This window comes from Schistocerca piceifrons, chromosome 3 (assembly GCF_021461385.2).
Source record: "Schistocerca piceifrons isolate TAMUIC-IGC-003096 chromosome 3, iqSchPice1.1, whole genome shotgun sequence".
NCBI lineage: Eukaryota > Metazoa > Arthropoda > Insecta > Orthoptera > Acrididae > Schistocerca > Schistocerca piceifrons.
In genome coordinates this window covers 663,470,298-663,493,859 of record NC_060140.1, presented here as the reverse complement: position 1 = coordinate 663,493,859, position 23,562 = coordinate 663,470,298, and the positions used below count along the sequence as shown (strand labels likewise).

The window sequence follows — 23,562 nt, the reverse complement described above, 5'->3', positions numbered from 1 at the left end:
CTACTGGGCACACCATTAGAATTCTCCATATATCGGCAGATAAACTCGAGAAGCAAATATATCATTACACATCATCACTGACTGTGTGCTGGCTGGTATGTGTAGGCACTGTAGGAGCTGCGATGGAGTGCGGTCTTTTTCCTTCCATCCATAGAGGTTTCTCAAGGAGCTTTTCTTCTGCCTGAGGCAGGTATATAATCAGAGCATTCTTTATAGCAGCATACCATTGCACTTCTGTCAATGTCACAAGGATATCTTGCACCTGAGGAGCAAAGTCTTTTGTTAGTGCTGCAACCATGTAACTAATCTTTATTTCATATGACAAAATTTGCACTAAAATTAACTGGCTCTCTAGTTGCACCAACCATAGTACTGCACTATGCTACCAGAAGGGCAGTGGTTTTATCATGACTCTTCCATTCATCCTGCTACTCTGGCCTGGCTTGGTAACAGTTGTTGAAATATTCATTTGCATGCATAAATAAACCGCACGCAGCTGGCATGGCAGTAACATGCATGTATGTCCTGACACGACTCGGAACGTCGAAGCTGGCGCAGTAATACTAACATATTTTAACCTCTTCTGGGTCACCAAATATGTGGTGGCCTGCTCAAATACAAATTTATTCCACATATATATTCATTGCAAGGGGCATGCTGTTCATAGTGCTAGTTACATTACTGAACAAGAAGCAAGGAGTAATCAGAGAAGTAACATCCAAGAATACATAACGGAAAAATAGACACACATCATTACTCGCTCATCATGTCCTTCATATGAGACCCAGTGTTGACCGAAAGCATTGACTTATTTCCCACTACAAACAAAATGATTTTTAAAGCTGAATTTTACATGCCTATTTGATAGAAATGTCTCAGATTAGCCTAATGTGATATTTGTTTTATTGATATGCATTAATACGAACAGTAAAATGTGAAGCACAACCAGTACTCTAGCAGTGACAGCATCGCCCTCGTCCGCACTGACTGCTACCACCAAGCAAGCAGCACTACTGAGTTAGCTGCTGTAGTGCTGATTATGCATCTTGATGTACTGTCCTTGCAAATAAATATAGATAAAACAAATACAGCACTAGACTAATCTGGGACCACTCTATCAAATGGACACATAAAATTCCACTTTAAAAATCATTTTGTTTGTATTGGGTAACAAATCAATGCTTTACATCAATACTGGGCATTTCATGAAGGATGTGACAAACACTATTTGTCTGTGCTGACTCCGGCTACACAATGCAAAAACTAAATGAGAAGTATCCACTGAAATACTGTAGAAAATGCTCCTGATCACTCTTAGGAGAGACACCCAGTTTAGCCGTATGCTTTGTTTTACATCTGTGATGCAATAGTCGCCATTTTTTTCTAAGTTTCACATTTGCTGCTGAATCACATTGCACAAGTCCCACAGTATTTCATTGAAACATCTGTCTGACATCTTCAGGTGGTAGTAGTCTGTGTCATTACTGCTGCAAGGTGCGACTGATGGTACTCAATTGGAGGTGAAGAAATTTATTGGCACTAGCATCAGAAATTATATATTCACTGAGTGATACTTACAGTTGGAGGAAAATAGTGCTCACAATGCTCCTGCTGGAAGCCGATGAGAGCCCTTTCATCGTTCACACACAAGGCAGTCTCTGTGCTGCAGGATGATGCTGTGGTTAAAAGCTAAATGAACTCTCTGCAGCACATTGTGTTGGGTCATAAATCAGAAGTGCTTGTTCCTCCTGCTTTATGAGGGTGGTTTGAAAAGTTCTCAGAACAGAATGGGAAAAAAGTACTTAGATCACTGAAACATGTTTTTTTTATTTTTCCATGCAGTCTCCTTGTAGATTAATGCACTTGGTCCAACAATGTTCCAGTGCCTTGATCCCATCTCGAAAATGAGTTTCCTCTACGCCTGCAAAATAGTTATTGACTCCGGCTATCAATTCTTTGTTTGAAGTGAATCTTGGTCCACCAAGAAAAATTTTCAGTTTTGGGAAGAGATGGAAGTCTGACGGAGCCATATCAGGTGAATAAGGTAGGTGTGGCAACAATTCATACCTTAAGTTGTGTAATTTTTCCATGGAGATGGCACAGATGTGTGGGCACACATTGTCTTGATGTAAGATGATTTCTTCGACAGCAGTATGTCGAATTAAATGAAACTAAGCTCTCAGGTACAGCTAGCACTGTACACTCCTCCATACGTACCATAAAGCAAGGCGTTCCCCAAGGCTCCATCCTGGGCTCTTTGCTGTTCTTACTTTACATAAATGACCTTCCTCACAGCCTACCAAACACAAAAACCCTTTTATTTGCTGACGACACCTCTATACTCATATCTGCGCCCGAACAAATTCTCCAATCTAATATAGATAGAACCACAGATCAAATAAGTCGATGGCTTCAAAGTAACAGGCTGCTGATTAATGCAAAAAAGACAATTGGAATAACCTTTCACACTGCCCAAAACAGAAATCCATTACTACCAACTATATCACTGGAAAAAAATAATGTTAAACTTGAAAATGAAATAAAATTTTTGGGGGTCACTATTACTGATACGCTCACATGGAAAAGGCACATTGACGTTACCAGCACAAAACTTAGTAGAGTATGCTTCATGATTAGTTCAATAAGGAACGTCACTAACACAAGTACCCTAACCACAATGTACCATGCACTCTTTCACTCTGTACTTAACTACGGAATCATCTTCTGGGGCCAAAATTCTGAATCAATTAAGATATTCTAACTGCAAAAGAAGATAGTCAGAACAATTATGTTCAAAAAACAGAGAGACACTAGTAAACCATTATTTAAGAAACTAAATATTTTGCCCCTCCCATGCCAATATATACTAGAATTATTATTCTTTACCAAAAAAAGTATCAACAAAATTAGCAAAAATATGGACTACCACGATTATGACACAAGATCAAAAACCTCTCTAAGAATACTTCCCCACTCAACAAAACTGTACAGTGATGGTGTCAAGTGCATGGGAATAAAATTGTATAATCATCTTCCAACTTTTATACAAGAAATCCAAGAAATAAATAAATTCAAACAGGCAGTGAAATCTCTTTTAATAAAAGAATGCTTTTATACCATCCAGGAATATTTGGAATCAAAATTGTCTTAGTGCATGATAATGTATCAAAGCTGAATGTTGTTAAGTCAGTCTTGTCACATCATGTAACAATTCTCTGTAAAGCTGTAACTTTAAGTAACATAATTTGGTAGGTAATGTAAAATAATCTTTCTTCTATACTCTTGTTTACTATTTTAGACTCCTGTAAACTGTATATTTGTATTGACTTATCCCATATCAGTTGTACAAGCCATTGTACTGATTTGATCTACGGGACAAATAATAAATAAATAAATAAATAAATAAATAAATAAATAAATAAATAAAATAAATAAATTCCTTGATAAACTTGGCCTTTTTTTTGTGTATCTTTTGATGCAATTTGGCGAGAAGGTTAGCATAGTATTCTCCACTAATTGTTTTCCCATTGGGGTGATAATCTACAAACAGAATCCCCTTCGCATCACAGAACACTGATGCCATGACCTTTCCCACCGAAGGAATTGGCTTTACTTTCTTTGGTGGCAGAGAATCAGTATGTTTCCACTGCTGTTTTGTCTGCGGGGTATAGTAGGGCACCCAAGTTTCATCTGTGGTCCTCTGGTCACAAACTGGCACAAAAAATCTTTTCTCCTAAAATGGGCCAAATGTTGTTCCGAAATGTCAATTCCCATGCGTTTTTGATCCAGCGTCAAGAGTCAAGCCACCCATCGTGCAGATAATTTTTTCATTTCTAATGCTTCAGTTAAAATGTGATACACCCTTTTGATGACATCTGGCAAGTGTGACCAATTTGATGCACTTTCAATCAGCGATCCTCCATGACCATTTTGTGCACTATTGCAATGATTTCTGGAATAGCAACACATCTTAGTCGACCACTGCACGGACCATCATCTAAGCTCTCCCGACCAAATTTAAATTCATTTGTCGACTTGGCAAAAGTTGAATGTGAAGGAGCAGAGTCCCCCAGTGTATTCTGTAAATTGACAAGAATGTCCTTTGCTTTCATACCTTTCTTTACGAAGTACTTAATCACTGCTCGAATCTCGATTTTTTCCATCTTCACAAATCACTACAGAGGAACAACAACGGAGCCACATCATGGCCACAACTATATTCCAAGAGCACTGATGTGGCACGTGTTTACAGGCATATGGGCAACAGTCCAATGAATATCACGTGAACAACTCATTGCGCTAGCGCTGACCCCTCGTGGTGATTCCGATTCTGGTCAAATAGGACAGAAGGGATGGCTGAAATCCCATCAGAATTTCTACAATCATTGGGGGGAGTGACAACAAAATGACTATTCATGTTGGTGTGTAGAACATACGAGCCTGTCGATATACTGTCTGACTTTCAAAAAAAATGCCATCCACACAGTTTTGAAGACTGCAAGAGCTGACAAGTGTGAGTATTATTGCTCAGTCATCTTAACAGCTCATGGATCCAAGTTGCTGACAAGAATAATATACAGAAGAATGGGAAAGCAAATTGAGAACGTGTTAGATAATGATCAGTTTGGCTTTAGGAAAGGAAAAGGCACCAGAGAGGCAATTCTGAAATTGCAGTTGATAATGGAAGCAAGAGGTAGTGGGAGAATACAAGGTCTACCTGTCAGGAGTCAAAGCAGGAATAGCACAATGGGGTGTAGGGCTTTACATCAGGAAAGAAATGGAACCCAGCGTAGTTGCAATAAGGTATGTAAACGAATGACTGATGTGGATAGATTTGACAGTGTCTAGCAAGAAAACTAGGATTGTGTCAGTATATTCTCATTGTGAAGGGACAGATCAAGATAAGATGGATAGTTTTTATGAGGCACTCAGTGATGTAGTTGTTAGAGTAAAGGACAAGGACAGTGTTCTGCTCATGGGTGATTTTAACGCCAGGATTGGAAATCGAACAGAAGGGTATGAAAAGGTTATGGGTAAATTTGGAGAGGATATGGAGGCCAACAGGAACGGGAAACAACTCTTGGATTTCTGTGCCAGTATGGGCTTAGTAATCACAAACTCCTTTTTTAAACATAAGAACATTCACCGGTATACTTGGGAAGGCAGGGGAACCAGATCTGTCATTGACTATATAATAACAGATCAGGAATTCAGGAAGGCTGTGAGGGACACACGTGTATTCAGGGGATTCTTTGATGACACTGAACATTATTTAATCTGCAGTGAAATTGGGATTGTGAGGCCAAAAGTGCAGGAGGTCAGGTCCATATGTAGGAGGATAAGAGTGGAGAAACTCCAGGATAAGGAAATCAGGCACAAGTACATAACAGCGATCTCAGAAAGGTACCAGTTAGTCGAATGTAGTCAATTACAGTCATTGGGAAAGGAATGGACAAGGTACAGGGACACAGTACTAGAAGTGGCTAAAGAATGTCTTGGAACAGTAGTGTGTAAAAGTAGGATGAAGCAAACAGCTTGGTGGAATGATACAGTCAAGGCAGCCTGTAAAAGGAAAAAGAAGGTGTATCAAAAGTGGCTACATACCAGAACCCAGTTAGACAGAGAAAGTTATGTTGAAGAAAGAAACAAAGCCAAACAGATAATTGCAACATCCAAGAAGAAATCGTGGGAAGGCTTTGGAAACAGGTTGGAGACTATGGGTCAAGCTGCTGGAAACCCATTCTGGAGTGTAATTAGCAGTCTTCGAAAGGGAGGTAAGAAGGAAATGACACGCATTTTGGACAGATCAGGAAAACTGCTGGTGAATCCTGTGGATGCCTTGGGCAGATGGAGGGAATATTTTGAAGAGTTGCTCAATGTAGGTGAAAATGCAATCAGTAATGTTTCAGATTTCGAGGTAGAATGGGATAGGAATGATGATGGAAATAGGATCACATTTGAGGAAGTGGAAAAAATGGTCAATAGATTGCAGTGCAATAAAGCGGCTGGGGTGGATGAAATTAAGTCGGAACTCATCAAATACAGTGGAATGTAAGGTCTTAAATGGCTACACAGGATAATTGAAATGGCCTGGGAGTCGGGACAGGTTCCATCAGACTGGACAAAAGCAGTAATCACACCAATCTTTAAACATGGAAACAGAAAAGATTGTAACAACTACAGAGGTATCTCTTTAATCAGTGTTGTGTGGGTAAAATCTTCTCAGGTATTGTTGAAAGGAAAGTGCGAGTATTAGTTGAGGACCAATTGGATGAAAATCAGTGTGGGTTTAGGCCTCTTAGAGGTTGTCAGGACCAGATCTTTAGCTTACGGCAAATAATGGAGAAGTGTTATGAGTGGAACAGGGAATTGTATCTATGCTTTATAGATCTAGAAAAGGCATATGACTGGGTTCCTAGGAGGAAGTTATTGTCTGTCCTACAAGATTATGGAATAGGAGGCAAACTTTTGCAAGCAATTAAAGGTCTTTACATGGATAGTCAGGCAGCAGTTAGAGTTGACAGTAAATTGAGTTCATGGTTCAGAGTAGTTTCAGGGGTAAGACAAGGCTGCAACCTGTCTCCACTCTTATTCATATTATTTATGGATCATATGTTGAAAACAATAGACTGGCTGGGTGAGATTAAGATATGTGAACACAAAATAAGCAGTCTTGCATATGCGGATGACTTAGTTGTGATGGCAGATTCGATTGAAAGTTTGCAAAGTAATATTTCAGAGCTAGATCAGAAATGTAAGGACTATGGTATGAAGATTAGCATCTCCAAAACGAAAGTAATGTCAGTGGGAAAGAAATATAAACGGATTGAGTGCCAAATAGGAGGAACAAAGTTAGAACAGGTGGATGGTTTCAAGTACTTAGGATGCATATTCTCACAGGATGGCAACATAGTGAAAAACTGGAAGCGAGGTGTAGCAAAGCTAATGCAGTGAGCACTCAGCTACTATCTACTCTCTTCTGCAAGAAGGAAGTCAGTACCAAGACTAAGTTATCTGTGCACCGTTCAATCTTTCGACCAACTTTGTTGTATGGGAGCGAAAGCTGGGTGGATTCAGGTTACCTTATCAACAAGGTTGAGGTTACGGATATGAAAGTAGCTAGGATGATTGCAGGTACTAGTAGATGGGAACAATGGCAGGAGGGTGTCCACAATGAGGAAATCAAAGAAAAACTGGGAATGAACTCTGTAGATCTAGCAGTCAGGGCGAACAGGCTTAGATGGTGGGGTCATGTTACACGCATGGGAGAAGCAAGGTTACCCAAGAGACTCATGGATTCAGCAGTAGAGGGTAGGAGGAGTCGGGGCAGACCGAGGAGAAGGTACCTGGATTCGGTTAAGAATGATTTTGAAGTAATAGGTTTAACATCAGAAGAGGCACCAATGTTAGCACTGAATAGGGGATCATGGAGGAACTGTATAAGGGGGGCTATGCTCCAGACTGAACGCTGAAAGGCATAATCAGTCTTAAATGATGATGATGATGATGATGATGATGATGATGATGAATGGAAGCAAGACCAAAGAAAAACCGAAACACATTGTTCAAAATTATGAGGTAAATAGGGGTAAGCTATAGAAAAAACTGAATAGCATACAACAAGTACAAGAGCCATGAGGGAATAATAAGAGCGGAAGACCAAAAATGAAATGCTCAGATTAAAAAGAGTGTAAGACAGGGATGTAGTCTTTTGCCCTACTGTTCAGTCTATATATTGAAGAGAGAATGGTGGAAATAAAAGAAAGGATCAAGGATAGAATTAAAATTCAAGATGAAAGGATATCAATGATAAGATTTGCTGATGACATTGCTATCCTCAATGAAAGTGAAAAAGAATTACAATGATCTTTTTTAAGGGAATCAACAGTCTAACAAGTACAGACTATGGACTGAGAGTAAATCAAAGGAAGACAAAAGTAATGAGAAGTAGCAGAAATGAGAACAATGAGAAACATAACATCAGAATTATTGGTAATAAAGTAGATGAAGTTAAGAAATTCTGGTACCTAGGCAGCAAAATAACCCATGGTGTATGGAGCAAGGAGGACAAAAAAAAAAAAGCAGACTAGCACTGTCAGAAAAAGGCATTCCTGTCTAAGAAAAGTCTGCTGGTATTAAATATAGGCCTTAATTCGAGGAACAAATTTCTGAGAATGTACACTTGGAGCATGGAGCACAGCATTGCATGGTGGCGAAACATGGACTGCGGGAAAAGCAGAACAGAAGAGAATTGAACCATTTGAGAGTGGTTCTACAGACAAATGTCAAAAATTAGTGGGGATAAGGTAAAGAATGTGGTAGTTCTGCGTGGAATCGGAGAGGCAAGGAATATGTGGAAAACACTAACAAGAAGAAGGGACAGGATGATAGGACATCTGTTAAGACATCAGGGAAGAACATCCATGGTTCTAGAGGGAGCTGTAGACAGTAAAAACTGTAGAGGAAGACAGCGATTGGAATACATCCAGCAGATAATTGAGGATGTAGGTTGCAAATGCTGCTCTGAGATGAAGATTCTTTATTTGCCGTTGACTACATGCAGTGAAATAGGCATTACAATTATGTCAAGATACATAAGAAGTTATTACATTAGTTAGTGTTCACATTAAGTGTACAAATTATTTATGCTACATTAATCAATTGTACAGCATTGCAATAATAGACTTAAAACTCAATTTCTATGTTACTAATAGCCAAGAATTCTGTGAGACTGTAGTATGGATTGTCTATTAACCATTTGTGCAGTTTCCTTCTAAAATTATGGAAAGGTGTATTGAGTACAGTATGTGGCAATTTGTTAAATAATTTCAAAGAGTTCACTTAGTGAGAGTTGCCTGTTTTTGTCAGCCTATGTCTAGGTATGTCAATACTCTAACAATGGAAAATGCGGATGGAATGTAACAATACCAGAGAAGGAAAGCTGCGACTCACCATATAGCAGAGATGCTGAGTCACAATAGGCACAGTAAAAAGATTCACACAATTAAAGCTTTCGGGCCTTAAGGCCTTTGTCAGCAGTAGCCACACATACACACAAGCGCACATACGCGCGCGCACACGATGGGAGTGATGACTGGGTGTGGGTAAGGAGGAGGCTGGGTTGGGGAGGGGGAGGGATAGTACGGTGGGAGTGGCGGACAGTCAAGTGTTGCAGTTTAGATGGAGGGCAGGAGAGAAGGTACGGAGGGGGGAGGGGGTAAGTAGCAGAAAGGTGGTGGTGAAATGACAGCTGTGTAGTGCTGGAATGGGAACAGGGAGGGGGATGGATGGGTGAGGACAGTGACTAACGAAGGTTGAGGCTAGGAGGGTTACGGGAACGTAGGATGTATTGCAGGGAAAGTTCCCACCTGCGCAATTCAGAAAAGCTAGCGTTGGTGGGAAGGATCCATATGGCATAGACTGTGAAGCAGTCATTAAGATGAGGGATATCATGTTTGGCAGCGTGTTCAGCAACAGGATGGTCCACTTGTGTCTTGGCCACAGTTTGTCGATGGCCATTCATGAGGACAGACAGCGTGTTGGTTGTTATGCCTACATAGAATACAGCACAAAGGTTGCAGCTTAGCTTGTAAATCACATGACTGGTTTCACAGGTAGCCTGCCTTTGATGGGATAGGTGATTTTAGTGACTGGACTGGAATAGGTGGTGGTAGGAGGATGTATGGGACAGGTCTTGCATCTAGGTCTGTTACAGTGGTATGAGCCATGATGTAAGGGATTGGGAGCAGGGGTTGTGTAAGGATGGACGAGTATATTGTGTAGGTTTTGTGGACGGCGGAATACCACAGTAGGAGGGGTGGGAAGGATAGTGGGCAGGACATTCCTCATTTCAGGGCATGATGAGAGGTAATCGAAACCCTGGCAGAGAATGTAATTCAGTTGCTCCAGTCCCGGATGGTACTGAAGTACGAGGGGAATGCTCCTCTGTGGCCGGACTGTGGGAGGTGCTGGGAGACTGGAAAGATAAGGCATGGGAGATTTGTTTTTGTACAAGGATGGGAGGATAATTACAGTCAGTGAAGGCTTCAGTGAGACCCTTGGTATATTCTGAGAGGGACTGCTCTCACTGCAGATGCGATGACCATGGGTGGCTAGGCTGTATGGAAGGGAATTCTTGGTATGGAATGGGTGGCATCTGTCGAAGTAGAGGTATTGCTGGTGGTTAGTAGGTTTGATATGGACGGAGGTACTGATGTAGCCATCTCTGAGACGAAGGTCAACGTGTAGGAAGGTGGTTTGTTGGGTTGAGTAGGACCAGGTGAAGCAAATGGAGGAGAAGGTGTTGAGGTTCTGGAGGAATGTGAATAAGGTGTCCTCACCTTCAATCCAGATAGCAAAGATGTCATCAATGAATCTGAACCAGGTGAGGGGTTTAGGATTCTCAGTTTTTAGGAAGTATTTCTCTAGATGGCCCATAAATAGGTTAGCATAGGATGGTGCCATGCGCGTGCCCATAGCCGTACCGCAGATTTGTTTGTAAGTAATGCCTTCAAAGGAGAAGTAATTGTGGGTGAGGATATAGTTGGTCATGGAGACTAGGAAGAAGGTTGTTGGTTTGGAATCCATAGGGCATCTGGAAAGGTAGTGTTCGACAGCAGTAAGGCCATGGGCATTAGGAATGTTAGTGTACAGGGAGGTGGCATCAATAGTGATGAGCAGGGCACCGTGTGGTAAAGGGACAGGAACTGTGGAGAGTCAGTTGAGGAAATGATTGGTATCTTTTATATAGGAGGATAAGTACCGGGTAATAGGTTGAAGGTGTTGGTCTACAAGAGCAGAGATTCTCTCAGTGGGGGCACAGTAACTGGCCACAATGAGGCATCCTCATCTTAATGACTGCTTCACAGCCTGTGCCATATGGATCCTTCCCACCAACACCAGATTTTCTGAATTGTGCAGGTGGGAACTTTCCCTGCAATACATCCTACGTTCCCGTAACCCTCCTGGCCTCAACCTTCGTTAGTCACTGTCCTCACCCATCCATCCCCCTCCTTGTTCCCATTCCAGCACTACACAGCCATCATTTCACTGCCATACCCGGTCTTTTATTTTTTCTCCTTTCTGCTACTTACCCCCTCCCCCCTCCGCACTTTCTCTCCCGTCCTCCGTCTAAACTGCAACACTTGACTGTCCGCCACTCCCACCATACTATCCCTCCCCCTCCCCGCCCCAGCCTACTCCTTACCCCCACCCAGTCGTCACTCCCATCATGCACTGCTGCTGCTGCTGTTCGCAGTGTGGTCTCAGCTCTCTGAGACTGCAGATGTGTGTGCAAATTGCGTTTATGTGCGCGTGCGCGGGTGCGCGTGCACGTGTCTACTGCTGACAAAGGCCTTAATGGCCGAAAGCTTTAATTGTGTGAATCTTTTTATTGTGCCTATTGCGATTCAGCATCTCCGCTATATGGTGAGTAGCAACTTTCCTTCTCTGGTATTGTTACAATGTCAATACTCTCTTTGTTTCTGGTGTCATGTAAGTGTATGTTCTCTCTGGTGTTAAATTTTGTTCTGATCTTTTTAGCATATATCAGTGATGCATAAATATAAAGATTTATCACTTTCATTATCTCCATTTTGATGAATAAGGGATGGCAGTGTTCCCTTGGACCAACCTTGCACATTATTCATAGCACCTTTTTTTTGCATCAGTAGTACATCATTGACATGACATGAGCCATCCCATAGTAACAGCCCATAAGATATATGAGACTGCAAAAGTCCAAAGTAAGCTGTTCTGAGATATTTGTTACTCATTAGATCAGTCAGTTTCCAGATGAGACAGGACACCCTCGATAACTTTTTGCAGACCTGATTGATATGAGGTTGCCAGTAAAGTTTGGAATCAATGTGTATTCCAAGCAGTTTTACGGATTTTGCTTCTACCTCCTTAGCCAATCCCAACTGCAGATGCTGAGTTTTCTCTGGATTACATAGGAGTTTGTTAGCTGAGAACCAGTTTAGTGTTATGGTGAGAGTGTCCTGTTGAGACTGGCACAGGAGAGAAATTCATGGTGGGCAACATCAACCCAGTTGGAAGACTCATTAAAAAAATAAAATAAACTGTCTGCTATGTGAATATGCATGGCTTTCTTAAAAACACAATCCCAGAATGATGATACTGAGGATAAAACTTCAATCTTATAATAAAACATGATGGTCCATGCTCAGGCAATGCTCCATTACCACTGATTTATCATATTGGCACAGGCCTGAATGTCGATGGTGTCAACACAACATTCTTGCATGCTGCCCCATATAAGGTTTCCCACACTGAAATGGAATCTTATTTACAACGCATTTTCTAAGTCCAAGATCATCTGACCAAACACAGTTCTTGAAGACATGTCAATAAAACATGGCAAGAAGGCCATTTGCAGAGTGTCCCTACATTGAACTCACTTTTTTCAGAACACATTGCATATATGTTTATCAGAATTACCATTGAGCACTCTTCTAAGGTGTTGCAGCTCACCTGTCAGGCTGTCAGAATCTGAGACCACATGTACTCTGAGTACCAGGGAAAGTAAGATCCTGCTTCACTGTGCAGGGTGATGATAGCTTTTCTCCCTGGAATTATAAGTCTGTGTAAGTGAGTTTGCAGTAGACACTGTGTCCCATCATTCTGTCGGATTTTCTACTGCTCATGACACTGAGAAGTGGTAAGCTGCCATCTTTTACCACCTGCATGGTGAACTAAACATTCAGATGGATTGATTTCAAATGTTGAAGAAATACAGGTAGTGTTTCTATTCCATAAGGCCACATCACAGATACTCCATTAAGATACTATCACAAGTAGGAGGGTTGAACTCACTGCTAATAAGCTGTAATGAGTCCTTTAATCACTCTTTTGTAAATAATGGGTAGCACATCAAATCTAACCAAAAGAGCCAACAGTTGTAGTTTATGCATCTTCAAGCCTCATATGAAATCCTCTGAATTCTGAATATAAAGACCCCATTTTCCTACAATAAGTCTCAATAGGGATGTAAGATGTTAACAAAGAAACAAGTAGGTGCTCCATTGGTTCTTACTATGGGATGAAATGAGGTCCCATCCTTGTGAAACTTCAGTAGGCCATATGGTCTTGGGGGAACTGCAGCCTGTTGGTGTATGGCCTTGATGATGTTATCTGGAATAGAACTCTCCTTGAGGAGGTCTAGTGTTTTTCTCTGAGTCTTGCCAGTCGAGTCATCTCTTAGCTTGCGATATGCAGGTTCATTGAGTACTGTCTCTGTCTTGCTGCTGTGCTCAGTTCATGGGAATAGAATGATGGTGTTATTTTGTCAGCAGGTAAAAGGGTCTTTATCTACTCTCAAATCTCACAGAGCCTACCTTTCTTCTGGAGGAATATTGATCTGTTTTGGTGGATCCAGGATTAAAATTCAGCTGTTGTCCCATCAGTTCCGTAAAAAGTGCCTATTCTATCCATATCAGTATCTCAGATTGGAGCTGTCCTGATAGTTGGTGCAAGTTTAGACCCTTCTCGAAGACATGCCATGTTTAATCTCATGGACAAGTTTTTGAATGAGGCAATGACTTCAGTGCACAAGAGGGATCTGAACTTTTCACTAACACCTGGGACAGCCCTAATCTGAGATGCGATAGCTGGGATGAAGACTGCTATTTGAGTAGAACGATTATTCTGATAAGCAGATATGTAATGCTTTCTGGTCACAATGAGTTCAATTTAGGTATATAAATGAAGATGCAGAGGCACTCACTGCAATGGCCTTCTCATCATACACTCCTGGAAATGGAAAAAAGAACACATTGACACCGGTGTGTCAGACCCACCATACTTGCTCCGGACACTGCGAGAGGGCTGTACAAGCAATGATCACACGCACGGCACTGCGGACACACCAGGAACCGCGGTGTTGGCCGTCGAATGGCGCTAGCTGCGCAGCATTTGTGCACCGCCGCCGTCAGTGTCAGCCAGTTTGCCGTGGCATACGGAGCTCCATTGCAGTCTTTAACACTGGTAGCATGCCGCGACAGCGTGGACGTGAACCGTATGTGCAGTTGACGGACTTTGAGCGAGGGCGTATAGTGGGCATGCGGGAGGCCGGGTGGACGTACCGCCGAATTGCTCAACACGTGGGGCGTGAGGTCTCCACAGTACATCGATGTTGTAGCCAGTGGTCCGCGGAAGGTGCACGTGCCCGTCGACCTGGGACCGGACCGCAGCGACGCACGGATGCACGCCAAGATCGTAGGATCCTACGCAGTGCCATAGGGGACCGCACCGCCACTTCCCAGCAAATTAGGGACACTGTTGCTCCTGGGGTATCGGCGAGGACCATTCGCAACCGTCTCCATGAAGCTGGGCTACGGTCCCACACACCATTAGGCCGTCTTCCGCTCACGCCCCAACATCGTGCAGCCCGCCTCCAGTGGCGTCGCGACAGGCGTGAATGGAGGGACGAATGGAGACGTGTCGTCTTCAGCGATGACAGTCGCTTCTGCCTTGGTGCCAATGATGGTCGAATGCGTGTTTGGGGCCGTGCAGGTGAGCGCCACAATCAGGACTGCATACGACCGAGGCACACAGGGCCAACACCAGGCATCATGGTGTGGGGAGCGATCTCCTACACTGGCCGTACACCACTGGTGATCGTCGAGGGGACACTGAATAGTGCACGGTACATCCAAACCGTCATCGAACCCATCGTTCTACCATTCCTAGACCGGCAAGGGAACTTGCTGTTCCAACATGACAATGCACGTCCGCATGTATCCCGTGCCACCCAACGTGCTCTAGAAGGTGTAAGTCAACTACCCTGGCCAGCAATATCTCCAGATCTGTCCCCCATTGAGCATGTTTGGGACTGGATGAAGCGTCGTCTCACGCGGTCTGCACGTCCAGCACGAACGCAGGTCCAACTGAGGCGCCAGGTGGAAATGGCATGGCAAGCCGTTCCACAGGACTACATCCAGCATCTCTACGATCGTCTCCATGGGAGAATAGCAGCCTGCATTGCTGGGAAAAGTGGATATACACTGTACTAGTGCCGACATTGTGCATGCTCTGTTGCCTGTGTCTATGTGCCTGTGGTTCTGTCAGTGTGATCATGTGATGTATCTGACCCCAGGAATGTGTCAATAAAGTTTCCCCTTCCTGGGACAATGAATTCACCGTGTTCTTATTTCAATTTCCAGGAGTGTATTTTTACAACATGTCTTTCAAAATCAAAAGGACACTCAGAAACATGACATTAAGAGTAGTTTTTGTCCACTGGCAAATTGAGGAACCTGCTATGTTTGGTCAAAGATAACTTTGGGCTCAGAAAATGGAGCATATATGTAAGACCCCATGTCAGTGTGGGAAATCATATATTGGGCAGATACATCACACTGTGCAAGAACATTTTGCTGAACACCATCAGCATACATGCCTGATCTAGCCTGTCAAATCAGCTGTGATGCTGTTCTGCTTGAAGACAGAGCACTGTATATTTTACAAGACAAGTTTTATCCTCAGCATGGTCGTTCTGGGATTGTGTTTTTAAGGTCGTCATACATATCTGTACACAGATAATCTTAGCAAGAGGGCCATGGGATTTCAGCTAAGTGCTGCCTGAAAGCCAACAGTGACTGCCATTAAACTAAAACCAGAGGAACAAGGACCCATAATTCATGAACCAACATAGCAGATTGCAGATAGTTAATTCATCTGTTAACCACATTGGTGTCCTAGAGCACATTCCCCACTGCACACACACAGAATGCTTCTCCTTGGCTTCCAGCAAGGGGCACTTTGAGCACCATTTTCCTCCAACTGTGAACATCTCTTTGCAAATGGATAATTCATGCTCATGGCGCCAATACATTTCATCTCCTCTGTGACAATGTTGCAAGTCACATCTTGCAGCAGGATGTTAGTGGCTACTACCACCTGCGTATGTTGAATAGTTGTCTCGATGAAATATTGTGAGACTTGCACAGTGTTATCCAGTGGCAAACCTTAGTAGTGTTTTTGCAACAGGTCTATTGGGAAAGCTTGAAAAGTCTCGGTTCTGTCAGAAAAGTGTCCAAACATGAGGCAATGTGTAGTGCTCATGTCAGTTTTTCATTGTAAGAGATATGACGGAACAACTGGAGTAGCATTACCGCATCAAATTTTGCCAGAAACTGGGCAACAGCCAGGTGGAAACCATTCAGAAGATTTAGATGGCTTTTGGTGATTATACTATGGGTACCACACAGATTAAGGAGTGGTACAACCAATTTAAAGATGGCTGCATATCACTGGAGAGTGAGCCATGCTCAGGTCAGCATCGGCATGCCAAAATGACCAGCTCATTGCCAAAGTGAACACTGTGATAATGCGATACTGTCCTGTGACTATCAGAGAAATTGTGGAAAAGATGGACATCAGCACTTTTTTGACACACTCCATTGTGGTTGAAGATTTGGCCATGAAGAGAGTGTCAGTGTAATATGTGCCGAAGCTGCTGAAGGTGGAGCAAATGCAACTTTGTGTCGAAATCTCACAGGATGACACCGCAAACAGTGACCCCTACTTCGTGAACACCATAATCACTGGTGACAAGTCCCTGGAAACCAAATCCCTGTTGTCACAGTGGAAGCATTCCTCATCACCAAGACCAGAGAATGCTCACCAAGTGTGCAGCAACATCAGAGCAATGCTGACTGCTTTCTTTGTCTCCAGCAGTGTGGTAAACCATGATTACACATCACAGGTTGAAATGTTCACCAAAGAGTACTGTAGGGATGTTGTCTGTCACCTACATGGTGCAGTGTAGTGTTGTGACTCGCCGATCTATCAAAGTGCTGCCGCTCAGTTACGTGCATCCTCTACATGCGGCGCTGTCTGCCAGCCATGCAGCAGCAGTGCCACCTAAGCGGCCAGCCAGCCAGCGGCCTCTAGACTCGGACTCAGTTATGATTTTACTGTTAAAGTGTACACAGGTCTTACTCTGTTTACTTGATCTGTGACTTTCATGTATTGCGTCTTCCTTGAAATATATTTGTTCAACTTGAAGTTATAACAATTGGCGATGAGGTAGTGATTTTTCTTTTCCATCTTTGACCCACAAGTTTCCAAGGCTACTTTAAAGCAACTATTGCAAGGTCTCATAGAACAGCAAACGCTTCTCACAAATGCGATTCGTGATTTCGTCGCGGCATCAAATGCGGGGCGTCTCTCATCGTTGTCTCTACCTCCTTTTCCTCCTTACGACGAGATGGTGGAAGACTGGTCTGATTACGAAAAATGTCTTCGACAGCACTTCTTGGCATTTCATGTCACGGATGAACAAACATGTAAGTCTCTGTTCCTTTCATGGATTTCACCTCAAATGTATCGGTTGTTGTCGCAATTGGCTCCTTTGAAAGATCCTGCATCTTTGTCCTTTGCTGAAGTGTGCTCACTTCTGTTCGTCTACTTTCAAAAGCAAACACATGTGGTATCCTCTCGTGTTGCCTTTTATCATTTTCAAAAACAACCAAATCAATCCTATCATGCTTGGGCTGCTGAACTTCACGGGCTCAGTAGTAAGTGCCAATTTGTTACTGAAGTTCACAAAGAATCCTACGCCGATTCCATGGTACGGGATGCTATTATCCGATTGGCGCCCGACAAAGAAGTTAGGCAACATGCCCTTTAGTTGGCAAATCCGACTCTAGATGAAATTCTATCCATCCCTCAGTCTTTTGAAATTTCTTGCGCCACTGGAGCGCAAATAGAGGCATGGGCGACGTTGCGGAAATACAACCTCTGTGCGATGTTGACGAAGCGTGTGGTGAGTCCTCGCCAGACGACGTGGCCGCAGTATGCTCCCAAGTGCAGCCTCGGCCTAACCTTAAACAGACCTCTAAGAAACTGCAGCAAAACCCACAGCAACTTCCTTCCTGTCCGCAGTGTTTTACGAAACATTCACGATAAGATTGTCCACAACGTTGGGCCGTGTGTCACAACTGCAAAAAAAATGGGTCATGTGTCATCAGTTTGCAAATCCGACCGCATAAATGATGTTCATGAACATGATGCTGATTCTGATTCTGTGTTGTCTGTCAATTGTACTTCTTCCCTTTCAGGGAAGTTATTCCTCACTGTCCAAATACTTGTTCGAGATGTTCGCATGCAGGTGGATACTGGTTCTACTGCCACTATCATCAATTCTCAGACGTATCTTCAGTTGGGTTCTCCAATCCTGTCACCTGTTACTAGGCAATTATAGACTTACAATAAACAGAATTCTCTCTTGGGACAATTTGATGCTGAGGTATCTTACAAATTTGTCATTCGCACTGTTCCCGTATTTGTGGTCGACCGTAGTAACGTGGAGAATCTTTTTGGTTACGATGCCTTTTGCGTTTTAGGGTTCTCCATAGATGACTCTGTCAATATCGTCTCTGATGCTATTCCTTATGCTCAATTGGATTCCTTGTTGATGACATTTTCGTCCCTTTTTTCTCCTGGGTTAGGCCGTGCAAACGACTTTGAAGCTCATATCATGCTCAAACCCACTGCTCGGCCTAAGTTTTTTCGGGCTCTGCCCATTCCTGTGGCCCTTCGTGATCAGGTCAAACGGGAGCTGGATCGTCTCACTGCTTCAGGGGTCTTGCTTCCTGTCACTACCAGTGAGTGGTCCTCTCCTGCCATTGTCGTTGCTAAGCCAAATGGTGATATTCGTCTCTGTGGTGATTTCAAAGCCACTGTAAATGCTCAATGCCTTATCGACACCTACCCTATGCCTCGACCTGAAGAATTGTTCACTAAACTTGCTGGAGGCCAGTATTTTTCTAAACTTGATCTGTCAGAAGCTTATCATCAACATCCTCTCGACGCTGCTTCCCGGCAGTTTCTGGTCCTTAACATGCCTTTTGGCCTCTATCAATACCAACGATTGCCATTCGGGGTTGCCAGCACCCCTGCTCAATTTCAGTGATTCTTGGAACAACTATTGCTCACTGTCCCTGGGTGTATAAATTACCAGGACGACATTGTTGTCACTGGCTCCACCACTGACGAACATCTTCAAAATCTCCACACACTTTTTCATGTCTTTCAGACTGCTGGTCTTAAGTGTAATTTTCAGAAATCAAAATTTTTTCAGGCATCTATCACATACTTGGGGTTTCAACTCTCTCAGGATGGTATTCGTCCGCTTCAGCAAACTGTCACTGCGATCGATGCCCTTCCTCGCCCTACATCTGTTAAGGAACTGCAGGCCTTCTTGGGGAAAATGGCATACTATCACAAGTTTTTACCGTCTGCTGCTTCGGTGGCTCAGCCGTTGCATTGCCTGATGCATAAAAACATGCCTTTTCACTGGTCCGCGTCATGTGATGCAGCTTTCCAGAAATTGAGGACTATGCTGAAACAGGCCCCGTGCCTGGCTACTTATTGACCTGGCCAACATCTTGTTCTTGCCACAGACGCCTCTCAATACAGGGTCGGTGCAGCCTTGTGCATCGTTTTTCTGACAGTTCTGAACAACCCATTGCTTATGCCTCCAAAACACTCACAGATGCCCAACAAAAGTATTCTCAAATTGAAAAAGAAGCTTTGGCCATTATTTATGCTCTTCATAAGTTTGGTGTTTTTCTCTATGTATCCAAATTTCATCTTGTTACGGATCACAAACCACTTGTTTCCTTGTTTCATCCATCAACATCACTTCCCAACAAGGCTGCACACCGCCTCCAGCGTTGGGCTCTTTACTTGTCTTGTTTCAATTATGAGATTCATTTCCGGCTGACGGCTCAACATGAGCATTGATGCACTGACTCGCCTTCCCATGGGTCCTGATCTGGCATTCGATAGGGACGAACTTTAGTGTTTCCACCTGGATATTGCCGAGCAGCGGGTTGTGGATGGGTTCCCCATCACCGGGGATCAGCTGGCGGCTGTTCCGTGTTCTGACCCTACCCTCTCCCAGGTTTTACGTTGTATACAGAAGGGTTGGCCAGATCATCCGTCCGCTAAGACTTCTGATGCATTGCGGAACTACTACGCTTTGCGTTACCGCCTCATGGCTAGGGATGGTGCTATCCTCCTTTCCACCGAAAATGCTTCACGGCGTGTTGTGGTACCTGCGTCTTTGCGTGCTTCGGTCTTGCGCCTCCTTCACCAAGGGCACTGGGATGTCTCTTGCACAAAATCTCTGGCAAGGCGTCATGTGTACTGGCCGAGCATTGACTCTGAAATCACATACATGGTCGCTGCCTGCGGCCCTTGTGCGTCACAGGCTGCCGCCCCGAAGTCATCTTTGTAACCATGGCCTTCGCCTGAGAAGCCCTGGGAGCATATTCATGCTGACTTCGCGGGACCTTTTTTAGGTACTTATTGGCTTCTCGTTATTGACGCCTACTTTAACTTTCCTTTCATTGTCTGTTGCACATCGCCTACCACCGCAGCAACCACCAATGCTCTAGCTCACATTTTCTCTTTGGAAGGCCTTCCCTCTACTCTTGTTACTGATAATGGTCCACAATTTGCCTCTTCCGATTTTGTGGATTTTTGTGTCCGTCATGGCGTCATGTATGTCACGGCCCCTCCATTCCATCCACAGTCAAACGGTGAGGCTGAATGACTGGTCCGCACATTTAAGGCTCAGATGAGGAAACTCCTTACTTCTTCTGCTGCTGATGATGCTCTTCTCCAGTTTCTGGCTTCTTACCGTTTCACCCCCATGGGCGACCACAGCCCGGCTGAGCTCTTACATGGCCGACAACCCTGCACGCTACTTCATCTTCTGCGGCCTTCCACCTTTTGGCCGTGGGTGCCTTCACTTGGCCAGTTCACCGTCTAAGACCTTGTATGGGTACGGGGATATGGCAGGCGGCCAAACTGGAGTCCTGGCCGCATCTTACGACACCGTGGCTAACGCCTGTATGAAATCCAGATGGACACGGATGTTGCAGTGCGTCATTTGGACCAGCTTCGGCCTTGTGTGCTGGCAACGCCTGTTCCAGATTACGCTATACCACCTTCGGCTCTACCTGACACTTGGCATACTGGAATCTCTCATTACTCACAACGCAGTCCTCTCACCATCATATCGGTGACAGCACAAGAACTGATGCCACCAGGACACATGCCCATACAGGAACCAGATGACCATCATCTGTCGGAGCAACTCGACTCGCCTCCTTCTCCTATGGACGTGGACACATCGCCCATGTCTCCTGTTATAACAACCGGACTTGCCGCAACGGGCAGATTGGTGCACGGGGCCCCAGCAGATTCGACCCCCATGTCTCCTGTCATCTCGACCCGTTATCATCGGGGACACTTCCGTCCTTACGGGAAGCCTCCTCCTTGAGACTTTACGGCCATTCAAACAACACTTATGGACATTAGTAATCTACAGGTCACCTCCATCAAGACCTGTGCAAAAACTTCAGAGGGGGAAAAAGTGTTGTGACTCGCCAATCTTTCAAAGTGCTGCCGCGCAGTTACGCGCATCCTCTACATGAGGCGCTGTCTGCCAGCCGTGCAGCAGCAGCGCCACCTAAGCAGCTGGCCAGCCTGCGACCACTAAACTCGGACTCAGTTATGATTTGACTTTAAAGTGTACACACGTCTTACTCTGTTTACTTGATCTGTGATTTTCATGTATTGTGTCTTCCTCGAAATATATTTGTTCAACTTGAAGTTATAACATGTAGCACAAGAGATTGGACTTACAGTCAACAGGAAATTGGCGGCTCCATCATGACAATGCTCTGGCACATTCCTCACACTTCATTCTGACTTTTTTTTTTACAAAAAACCAGATTCCTGTGCTACAAGAAGCTCCTTACACTCCTGATTTGGCTGCTGCAACTTCTGGCTATTTCCCAAACTTAAGACGCCATTAAATGAATGCGATTTCAGACAAAAGAAGACATTATGACACCAATAATAGCTGACCTAAACTCCATTCCAAAAGAGGCTTTTTTGGCATTCTTCCAGCAATAGTGGCACCACTGGGAGAAATGTGTGGAGTCCCAAGGGAACTACTTTCAGGGTGATTAGCAGTCCAATGCTCCAGGTAAGCCAGGTTCCCCCGCCCCCAGCCAAAAGTTGGATACTGTTCTAACAGACATCGTATACTATGTAATTTCTAAACGTTCAAAGTTCCTACTTGAGATATGACACTACTGCCTCTTTATGTAGTTTACTGAACACATAATTCCTCCTACTTGTTTTAGTTACCCTTTGTACTTCATAATCGTTGTTGCTACAATGGCCTTATGTTTGCAGATGCCAGCCAGGTCTAATGTTGCCATTGGATATAATTTATTTCCATCATGAGTGAGCTTCTAAACTATTTATGGTTTGCAGGTAAAGCATTTAGTGTTTTTCTGCAGGATGTCTTGTTTTGTCCACCATTTACAAAACTCTTATTACCCAAATTCAAATAATGATGATATGATTGGGGAACATAGACATTAGTGAAGTGAAGGTTTCTCTGAATTTTTTGCTTGCATCTGGGATTGTGAGTCTGTTGGTCTGCAGAATGACCTCATTATAAGTTTATGTCCATCCTTGATATTGAATCTTAGCTAAACAATCTCAATCAAAGCTCCAGTTTCTATTTTAGTGAATTTGATTTTGTTATGTACTGCAAAATCACACTACATCTCCATATTTTGTTGATTTGTTAGCAGCACAGTGATACTCATTCAACTCTAGAGGCAACACTATGCGGAAGATTATGTACTGCACAGAGGCTTATTGTTACAATTCCAAGAATACACATTTCAAATGAGTGCTCCCGCATACACTCTATGAAATAACCAATGCTTAACAATAAATAACAGATATCACCACATTCCAACTATCACATTCATGCATTGTTACTGTTATTTGCTTTCATTGCATCTCCAAAGAGCCAATAACTCATGTTGTTGAATTATTGTGTGATTGTTTTTTGCACATAAAGATTATGCCTGCTTTTCCCCTTTTTATAAAGGTCTCATTGGGGATGCACATTTTTGAAGATATGTTTGAATTCAAGCAAACCTGTGTATTAACATCTTACAGTGTGAATGACACTCTCGTTTAAAAGGCAGCTCTGAAACTGTATTTATCTTTGTTATGATGTATTGCAGCCGGAAGCATTATCACGTTCCAGTACACCACTATCTCCTGGTGCTAGCTTGGTTGGCTCAGGTGCAATTGCAGATATGGCTGCAATAGCAGGCAATAGAAAAGGTGGTTTTGCTGACATGCTGCCCTTCTGTGAAGTAGAAAGCTGCACAGCGAGTAAACAGGAACACGTAATTTCTGTTGTAAGTATTTGCTTTAATTTAAATTCATAGATATTACCATACATTCTGTCTTCCATTTATAACATCCTTTTAATTCCTGTAGTATTTTATGATCATAGATACCATTAACAAGCTCTCTAATTAAAGAATTGGCTTTGTCACATCACACTATCCAGGCTTACCTTTTTGTTTATTCTGTGATGCGTGAAAACTATAAACAGGTCTGCACACTACCATGTAAGACCACTACAGCCCACATTTTTCTGTTATACATATTCTGCAGCAAATTATGTTTACCAACACAGTTTGGCTG

The 23,562-nt window shown here is 43.4% G+C and overlaps 1 protein-coding gene across 3 annotated transcripts in view; it reads left to right on the top strand.

The window, feature by feature from the left end:
- Positions 1-23,562, top strand: part of LOC124787777 (protein pigeon) — a 485,699-nt gene that overhangs the window by 340,590 nt on the left and 121,547 nt on the right. For all 3 annotated transcript variants that reach the window (XM_047254670.1, XM_047254671.1, XM_047254672.1), the window contains one exon: positions 23,091-23,270. In XM_047254670.1, coding sequence (XP_047110626.1) covers positions 23,091-23,270 — 180 coding nt within the window. The remainder of the gene's footprint in view (positions 1-23,090; positions 23,271-23,562) is intronic.